General features: G+C 40.5%; 1 protein-coding gene across 2 annotated transcripts in view; it reads right to left on the minus strand.

The window, feature by feature from the left end:
* Positions 1–10,603, minus strand: part of homer1 (homer scaffold protein 1) — a 23,218-nt gene that overhangs the window by 8,609 nt on the left and 4,006 nt on the right. For both annotated transcript variants that reach the window (XM_005720119.1, XM_005720118.2), the window contains exon 2: positions 794–950. In XM_005720119.1, the coding sequence (XP_005720176.1) occupies positions 794–950 (157 nt within the window). The remainder of the gene's footprint in view (positions 1–793; positions 951–10,603) is intronic.

Raw genomic sequence — 10,603 nt, forward strand, 5'->3', positions numbered from 1 at the left:
CTGCTGCTATTTCCAGCACAGCACAGCTAACTTGCTGGTTCAACAACAGCACTGCTAGTCACCCATAGAGACTCTTGCATAACTATGCTAACTCCACCCCTGCACCTATCTCAAGACTAAAATAATCACTGCCACATAGATATGACGGGCCTGAGTTCAACTTCACTGCTCTAGGAGAGAGGCCCGGCTGAGGCACAACAGTCACAAAGAATATGCACTGATGGAAAACCAGTGTTTCCAATTATTTATATGAATATATTTATATACAATTAAAACTTAAATTCAATTCAGTTTTATTTACATAGCCTCAAATCACAACACCAATCGCCTTAAGGTGCTTTACACTGTAAGGTAAAGACATGAAAAGTTATACAGAGAAAGCCCCAATAATCAAATTGCCTTGTATCAGTAAGCACTTGGCAGTGAGAAGGAAAAACTCCCTTTCAACAGGATGAAACCTCCAGCAGAGCCAGGCTCAGGGAAGGCCATCTTCACTGACTGGTTGCGGGTGAGGGGAGGGAGACGGGACAAAAGACACGCTGCGGAAGAGTGCTTTACTTCCACTTTGGTGAAATCCAAAAAATTATTCTTGGGTGGTGGAATGTGTGGTGGATGAAAGCATTTCTACGATAAAAATACGTAATTGTTTGATAGCTGAACAAGTAATGTTACTATAGCAAAGCACGTAAAGAAGTTCGATGAAATCAAAAGGATGTAGATAAACATGTAAACATAGGTTAAAACTGCAATCCTGTACCAGGTAGGGTTAAGAACTGGCTTTACTTGTACACACCTTGGATCCATCCAGACTGATGATTCGATATACATTCCTGGTGCTATCGAAGAAGTACGACACTGTGACGGCATGTTTACTCGTGGGAACCCAGTTCTTCTTGGTGTTCGGGTCTATCTGGAAGACGTGGGCCCGCGTACTGAAGATGGGCTGCTCTCTGCACAGAGAGAGGAAGAAACAGATGAGGATGTTTAAAAGTTTCAGATTAGGATGGCTTAAAGATGTGAACGATTCAATTACACAATAGTTTGGAAGAGGAAAAACAAGAGAAATACAGTCCGGATCAAAAGTTTAAGACCACTTGAAAAATGGCAAAAAAAAAAATCATATTTTGCATGTTTAGATTGTAACAAGGTTCCAAGTAGAGCTTCAACATGCAACAAGAAGAAATGGGACTGACACAAAACATTTTTTGAACATGCAATTTATTGAAAACAACGCTTAAACTGAAAAAACTCATCAAAGGTTTAGGACCACACCTCCAAAATAAACCTGTAAACTCCCACAAAACAGAAATCACAGTTCCAAACATGAACTCAGTAATGAGTAGCTCCACCTTTATTGTTGATCACTCAAAATTCGTTGTGGCGTGCTTGATGCAAGCGTTTCCATGATGTGAGTGGGAACATTTCTCCAAGTGGTGAAGATGGCTGCATGAAGGGCATCTACTGCGTGGAACTGTTGTCCATTTTTGTAAATGTCCCTTGCCATCCATCCCCAAAGGTTCTCACTTGGATTTGCATCAGGGGAACATGTAGGATGATCCAAAAGAGTGATGTTATTCTCCTGGAAGAAGTCTCTTGACCTGCAGGCATTGTGTACTGTTGAAAAACCCAAGTCATTACCACACAGGCGAGGGCCCTCAGTCACGAGGGACACTCTTTGCAACATCTAGACATAGCCAGCGGCCGTTCGACGCTCCTGCACCTCCCGAAGCTCCATGGTTCCGTTGAAGGAAAAAGCACCCCAGAACATTATGGTGCCCCCTCCACTGTGGTGCATAGAAAACATCTCAGGTTGGATCTGCTTGTCATGTCAGTAACGTTGGAAACCATCAGGACCATCAAGGTCAAATATTTTCCTCATCAGAGAATAAAACTTTCTTCTGCCTTTCAATGTCCCATGTTTGGTACTCTGAAAGTGCAAAGTCCAAGCGGTCAGTTCTGCAGCGTTCAAGGAGATGAGGCCTTTGAAGACATTTTTTGTTTTTGAAGCCTTCCAGTCTCAGAAGCTGTCTGATGGTGATGGGGCTGCAGTCAGCACCAGTAATGGCCTTAATTTAGGTCGAGGATCGTCCAGTGTCTTGATGGACCGTCAATTGGATCCCCCAGCTCAGTACTGGTGAAATTTTGGGGGGGTTTTCCACTTGACTTTTTTGTTTCATAACCCTCAGGATCATTAAAGAAATTTCAAATAACTGTCTTACTGGGTCCCACCTCATCAGCGATGGCGCACTGCAAGAGATCCTGCTTTTGCAGTTCAACAACCCGACCACATTCAAAGAGGGAAAGTTTCAAAACATGCAAAATATTTTTTTTTGCCATGTTTCAAGTGGTCTTAAACTTTTGATCGGGTTTGTATTTGGTCCTTAAAAAGTGTCAAAAATCCTAGTTTACTTTTCTCCCAAAGTGCCCTAGATCAGGAAAAAACAGTCAGACAGCAATGAAAAATATCTGAGACCAACACTGGTTGTGTACTGGTTTGTCACGGTCTGCGGAGGCAGACCGTGCGGAAATGTGTGTGGTGGACCCAGGAGCGAACACAAGCGAGGATGCAGGAGTGGAGTTAAACAAAAGCGAGCCTTTTATTCTGGCTGATGAAAGGAACAAAACAGAGTGAGGGCAGCATAAGAGTAATAGTTAAACACAAACCTAAACTGGACATAAACTAAGGCAAAGCTATGGCTGGAGATACAGAACACAGGGGGTGGTAACACAGACGACGCGACGCAGACTGTATGAAACACAGAGACTAAATACACATGAGGGATGATCAGGGGAAGTGACCACACATGGGAACGCAGCTGACACACATGAACTTAACGACAGGACAGGAGGAGTAAAACTGAATACACTGACAGTGAATGCAGGCCTTCAAAGTAAAACAGGAAACATGAGACATGAACCGGGGAGACATAGTACAGGGGGAGGTGACATAACTGACAGCATGAACTTGACAGTACAAGACACACAGACATAAACACACGAAGGGCAAGGGAGACGTAATGCAGGGGTGATATATACAAATGGCTGGACTACCTTAGAGAACCTAAACAAATAATAAACATCAAAATAGGCTAAGCATAACACACTGGGTCACATGACCCAGGACCATGACACTGGTTGTGTACTTCTGTTCACTGACTGACAGGAGTCCCTCCTGAATGATGGAGCTCTTCACTCTGCCTCTATCGGAGAGCACACAGACCCTTTGGAGGAAGCTAATTTCTGACAACTCATTCTTTCAGTCGCTTCCCAAAAGGTCACAGCCTAATACTGCACAAACCATCATTTAAAAAAAGGTGGTATAAAGCTGAAAGCAGATCAACTGTACCCTCCTTAGTCCACTGTGATAATGAGCTTTCATCCGTTATCCCCTAATATTCAGAGCAAACAGCAGCACAACAAAGACAAAAGAACAAAAAAGACTCTTTTAAATATGTTGGCTTCTCTGCTCACCTGGTGTATTAGTCAGAAAACACTGTCCATGTGGGAGAAAGATTGCGAACAGATTTTTTTTTTTAAGCTATCTGATTACAGAATATTTACTATGAATATTATTAATAAAATACTAAAGAGGTGGTTTTACCTCCATGGACCAACTGGCAGGACATCAATTTTGACTTTTTATCCCCTGCTGCTTGTGTCATATCACAGGTCTTGGTGTAATTTCTTTATTTCATTCGGAACTGTTTACGAGCAGTAGCAGGAAATCCCATATTTGTCTCCATTACTATGGACTGCTCATCCGGATAAAAGGTTAATCCACATGTGGAGAACAGGCCCCTGTGTGTTCACAAGTTAATGTGACCCCATTCAAAAGCGGCATAAATGTCAGTTCCAAATTGTATCCGTCTACAGAGACATTTTGTAATCATCTGGTAGATACTGAGATATCTCACGGGATAATCCGAAACAATGGTTTTTAAACAATGTTTTTCTCTAGTGGTCCACCCAGCTGTAGTGACTAAAGTGGTGCACCAACCTACCAGCACTGCCAAAGCTAAAGCACACATGTAAACGGAAATATCCAACTCTGTCCTGTACTGCCACAGAAAGGAAGTCTCAAACAACATAATGAATCAGAAGACGCCATTTCTCATCCCCGCACAGCCATAATTCACAGACCTACTCTGTTGTTGAACTAGCAGATGCTGAACAATGGACGAAGAAAAAAAGCCAGCAGCCATTCACACTGAGAGCAAGTGCGTAAGTGTGTCTACTGACAAAGGTGAACATAATACAACTTATGCAATCAGCCACAATGTAGGGATTTAGATTACATTAATGTAACTGGAACAGTGGAATGCATGGGCATTTGACTGTGATATCAGTTGCATTATATATCAAGATAATCTGACACAGACCCAAACTGATGTAGACAAAATCATTAAGACATCTGCCAGTACAAAAATGTTCTAGAAAGCACATAAAAATGAAAGACCTTCAACATTTGTCATTTTTTATTAATTTTTACAAAATCTTTGAAAGCCATAATACAGCATCCTTCATGTCATATTTCAGTCAAAGTCTGTGTGCCAAATCCTACCCTTTGCAAAATTTAGTCCAGCTTAGATTTAACACTTTAATTAATCTGTGGTCTGCACAGCAATATGTGCTTATCCACACACCAACCCAGACAAGCCATAGCTAGCAAGACTTTTAGGCTTGCTTGACTAAATGGAGATTTGGATGACTGGTTGAGGCCTTGGACCTAAGATGTACACAGAAGATTAGGTGCAGCATGCATTTCACATTAGATAAATGCAGGTCCTTTAACTGCATGTATCTAGCCTCTGAGGCAGTTCTCTTTTAAATTAAGCTTGACACCTCCTTTTAAGATGTATCATTACGAGGTATACTTCACTTTTGCACTTTGCACATAACATCAAAATGTGAACAGCATTTCAAGTAAAGACTTAGTAGAAATTATAGAAGAGAAAAATGTTTTTCTTCTGTACAAATGAAACATGTTTTAGTCTCAGGGACCAGAAAATGATTTGTGCAGTCAACCACTATAACTGCGCTTGACTGTGGAGGCATCTTTTATTGTCCTTCTGAAACCTACTGTCTCTTTTTGAGTGTGTCGTTGATAAAAAAATCAGACTGGAATTAAGCTTTGTTTTTTTTAAGCAGCAAAAGAAGCAGAGACAAGTTAATTCTTCTTAAATAATAGAGGTAAACAATACAACAGAGTACACACAGAAACAAAAAAACGCACATCTTTACACGGCCAGGATGATCGGAAGACCTCAGGACCCATCGGCAGCAAAGCTCTACAGCAAGCAAAAGCTGGTGATGCTGCTGAGCAACTTGTCGGAGATAGAAGGGATTAGACTTGTTAGAAAAACAGGCTTATCATTGGACTATCACGATCATGTGGGTCCAGATACTGAAGGAATCTTGGTATGCATCCATATCCGTTCGTTAGGTGCAGATGTGGAGCTGATTGCTGCTGTTTTGCTGTCACTTTCATTTTAAGTGCCTCTTTCACACCAGCAGCACCCATCGCAGCCACAGCTCCACCTGACAAGCCAGAGTGACTTCTGACAGGAAAACTGACATGGTGTTATATTTTTGTTACTTTTTATGTGCAAGTGTGTGCAGGCTGGTCCTAACCAGCGGGGTGCACACTGAGATGAGGTGAACAAATGAAGCCAAAGGTGACCTGGAAGCACCTGTGCCAACATACAGAGATCAGCAGATACTGGATGACTTCCAAACATTGCTATGGATGAAAAGCTCCCAGGGTCTTGGATTAAAAACAAGCTTTGACTGTTCTGGTTGCAACTGGTCACAGTGATGAAGGAAATCCACAGGAAATAAAGAGCAGATATATTTAGAATATTTAAGGGACAGACATAAAGATGGAGACTGTACTCAACAGTGCAAAAATAACAAAAACATTTAATGTGAAAGCACAATTCCAGACTTTTATCTAGAAATACAATCTCAACTTTTCTTAAAATAGATTTTCAACTCCAATCTGAAAATTATGACTGTTCTCGAAATGATCAACAGCTGGGACACTACGCGCAGACCAACTAATGCTGCTACAGCTAACAAAAGGTAAAGCTGACAGTGACATCTATAAACGCTTTGGTTACTGTATCTGAAACAGATAGTGTCATATCAACATGCAAAATGGGTATTACTTCCAGCGCGTACTGGATTAAGTCAGGGTTGACAGAGATCGACTTTCACGCTCTGGGCTACCAGACGAAAACAGACATGGTCCTGAGAGGACTGCAGCTTCAGTCTAGTTACAATTAGTCAAAAAGCTGCTCAAGTTAGACAACAGATCTAAATGCAGCTAGTAACTCTGTGTGTAGCTCAGTACTATAACAAGCTCTTTATTTCAACATGACTCCTTTAATGCAGTTCTGGTTCTGAGATGTCTATCTGCCAGGCTTTTAGGGAAAGTAGATTCCTTGTCTGGCAGCTAAGTGTTCCATGACTCCTCTGAGCCCAGCTATTGTTCCCATCTCTGGGAATATCCTGTCACATGTCACTGTGTTAATTAAGCTAGCAGAGCAGAGGCTTATTTAAACACTGACACAGTTAATGATGTAACGATGTGTACATGGGAGTCACACCGGCTTCATCAGCTCATGCAAGCTGGAAGTAAAGAACCATATAAATACACTACAGGACATAAACTCATTAGAAGCGCTTACTGGATGAAAGTAAAGCTCTAGGAGAGACTGAATGCAACAGCACTCTTTGCTTTGGAGGTTACGTGCGAGTCAGAGTTCACAATAAAGACTTCCTCTGACATGATTTGGTTACAGCAGCTCTAACCTGATATCTACCAGGAGATGTTATCAATGAGATATTATGCAAAACAAGCAAGGTTTCGGACAAGATAATTAGAACAGCACAAACTGGCTCATGAATTTTTTTTAACTATTGTGAGCTGTTTTTTAAAGCTGTGTCAAGGCAAGCCAATTAAGCTAACATCACCTCTGACTGACTTTCTAATGTTTCAACTGGTGATGCAATATTTGGTCTGGCTATTGCGCCGATCCTGACTCAAAAACCTAGATCAGATGTTCCTGACAGATCAATTCAGTTTCATGTTGTTTGCAGCAAACTGGTGCACAGCTAATATACCAAGGAGGAAGGCAATGTGATTGTAAAGACAAGTGCAAATAAATAAGACAAATAAAACGGATCAAGCTGGATCAGTGCATCCCTAGTTTCATATAACAACAATAATCTGTGTAACAAAAAAGAAAATATTCACAAATATTTGCAGCTGCACTTCAAGCAATAGCACTGTGGCTGCCAACACAGATAATGTTTAGTACCAGCAGGATGCTAATTACACACTTTCAAAATAATTCACTGGTGATAAACTGTATCAGTGACATTCCCCTGTATTAAACTAAAATACAGAAAGATATCCTGAAACTATCTGCTGCATGTAATACATGCAGCAGATGGACTCTGTTAATCTAACTTGTAAGTAGCTACTCAGTTGAATGAATTGAGTAATCTGACAAATGTTATCCCATTTCTTTTAATGATTTTAAGGCAAATATATAGTCAAGTGGTTTTAAAATAGTTCTATAAGCCAATAGAAAAATGGGTAAGGTAACTATTGGAACTAGAGCACATAAAGGTATTATTCAGTTCAATCTCAACTCTTTTGTGCTTGGTTTTAAAGCCATAGTGTAAAGACTCTCACCGCTAGATCAAATGAATTCTGTTTTTTTTAACTCTTCCCAATTTAAGCACATAATCCCAGCTAATGTGGCTGCTGTAAAACAAACACATAAAAAAAGAAAGGTAAAGCTATTCAGACTGAAAATGAATTGAATGCAAAGCTAAAATGAATTTAAAAGCCATATATAATCAACGTTTGATTAATTCTTAAACAAGAATAAAAGGCATTGCTGGTCACTGTGTCAATGTCTCAATTAGCTGTGGCTTTTCAGGGGCTTGAAGTGGGTGCAGGTCATTAGTCTGACAGTGTGGCCTAGATCAAACTCTGCCCCGGTGCAGTGTGTCTCCATGAGAGCGTGGCAATTGTTAGCCCATAATCCCTTTTCACAATGAAACCTAGCGTTCGAGTCTCAATGACATGTACTTGCACGTGAATCTGAGTGCAGATGTCGTCAGATCAGCAGAAACATTCACAGCAGCAGAAGACACACACGAGCGCTGGTGTTTTCAATGGTGGCAAACAAAGATGTGGACTGTTTGTGACCGAAACAATGCTCAGATTAGTTTCCAATGACAAAGACTCTATTAGGACATGTCACAGTCACTCAGGACACTGAGGTTTGTTGATACCTGCCACATTTAATGACGTCTGGGGACTGATGCGAAACAATTTCCTTAATCGGTCACATATTTGGGATGCAACTAACGTCAACTTGAAGTGTCAACTAATCTGATTAATCTTAATAACTTCACCACTTCATCTGGCTATAAATAAAGTATCTATGAATATAACAAACAAACAGAACTATTCACATCTAAGAGCTTAAATCCAGCAAACTTCATTTTTTCTTGCCAATTGTTTTTGCACTAATACATAGTATGTGTAATTTAGTTTACAGCAAAAATAGTGCAAAAGAGTCATTATTAAAAAAAACATTTCAATTTTGTATATTTTCATGCAACCATTTATATATTAGCATTTCATTAATCCAGTCTGGCTTAAAATAATTATCAGAAAATGCTTGGAATCCACTACAGATGGGTGAAGTTTTTATGAGCAGCCAGTCAAATGAGTGCACATGCATGCTCTGTGTGTTTGTGTGTCTGTGTGCATGTGCGTAAGAAGGAAAAGTCCACAAGAATCAGCTGTGCAAAAAGAATATTTAATCTTCTGTTTGGGATTATTTGGGTTTTAAAACTGATAAAACTGGCAAGAAACTAAACAAAGCAATCGGATGCAGAGCGCCTTCGCCCGCAGCCAGGAAATGAATGAACAGGTGGGGATAACAGACGGTAGTAAATGAACAGGGTGCACAACCACACATTCAGTTTTAGGTCTAGTTTTTTCATTTTCTTCATGAATTGACGTTGTTTTTTCAGTAGTAATCCATTAGATGGAGACTTCTTTACATTTACTCTCTGCCATGGTTTGTGAAGAAAAAAATAGTGCTGCTAAAGTGTGCATAACATGGCCAGCTCCTATTAGTGCTTATGTTTTACCGATATAGTATCTACCATGGTAGTTAAATTTTCTTTTTTACAGTCAACAGACTATTAAATAAGAAAATTAATCCCATTCCCGTCAAAAACAACAACTATCACTAATTCGGGTAATCACAAACTACCCAATCCTAACAACCCAAACAAAGGTGTTGGCTGATGTTTGGTTTGCCGGCTGATATCAGCCTATCAGCACATTGGGCCTCGATCACACAGCACTAGAGTCTGATCTGCGACTACCTGCCGCCCTCTGGTCAAAAGGCGGAAAAAAATGCGTATTTCCTAACTGATTGGTTTACATTTGGCTGCTGCTATATAAAATCGGTTGCAAAGAGGACTCTGGACGAAGGCCCTCTTTGTAATTGCATTGGTCATTAGCAGATTGCTGTGGTTGCTCATAGCAAGCATTGAAGCCTTGACTTATCTGCTAACACTCTCTCAGCTTTCGTGAAACATGAAAAAACAAACTGGAGGTTTGTCTTCGGAGTAAAAGTTGTGCCTCACAGGTCACAGATATAAAAGATGTATACAGTGGAAAAATCATTTGATCCCCCGCTGAACTTTGAAATTTCTTTTATTTTTATTAAGTCTCGAATTTTATGTTAGATTCATTTATTTCTTCTTTATAAATCGTAAATCATTTTTTACCTATCCTGTCTATACTATATATGAAGGACTATATCAAGAAGAATATTGAAAACAAATCTGACTACAAGCCAAAACTCCACTGAGTGAAAGCAATGACAGCTGCAGCCCGTGTTTGCTATGCACAGGAATAATAACTCCGCATTACTAACTTAGCTGTTACGTTGTCATGGCAACTGCCCATGTGGTCATGAGCTGTGAACATCCTCCAACTCCGTCGCTCCCTCTCCTTCCTACACGCTCTCTCGCCCAATCCGATCGCAGCATCCCTGTGGGTTAGCCCACTCGCAGAGGGAGGCAGCAGGAGCCTGGCAAGGCGAAGCCTCCAGTCCCAAACGCCCATATGCCGCTCACAGACCTCTAGTCTTTCAGCAGCCGACAAAAGAGAAAGAGCAAGCGTGGGACACTCGGCTCGCCTGACACTTTCAAACTATTTCTCATGACAATAATGAAGTCCTGTGTTTTTTCCACTGATGCTCTCTTTGTCTGAATGTAAGAAGTTCAGAAAGTCCGAGCCCTTCTGTAACGACTCTTCTTTGACACTGAAAATAACACAAGCTCATAGAGGAAGTGAAAGAAGTTATGAAAGACTGGCTTGTCTTGAGGAAACCCAACTGAAATCACAAAACAGCAGCTGAGAACATGTCAATTTATATACAAAAACATTTCATTAATCAGCCACAGCTCACAGCGCCAGCTTAAGACCCATAATATTCTGAGCTATAATAATATTTAAAAAGATTCAGACACCGATTTGCTTTCACTTTAAAAAAAAATT

Source organism: Pundamilia nyererei, unplaced genomic scaffold, assembly GCF_000239375.1.
Source record: "Pundamilia nyererei isolate P.nyererei 1_Seehausen unplaced genomic scaffold, PunNye1.0 scaffold00002, whole genome shotgun sequence".
In the NCBI taxonomy this organism is placed as follows: Eukaryota; Metazoa; Chordata; class Actinopteri; order Cichliformes; family Cichlidae; genus Pundamilia; species Pundamilia nyererei.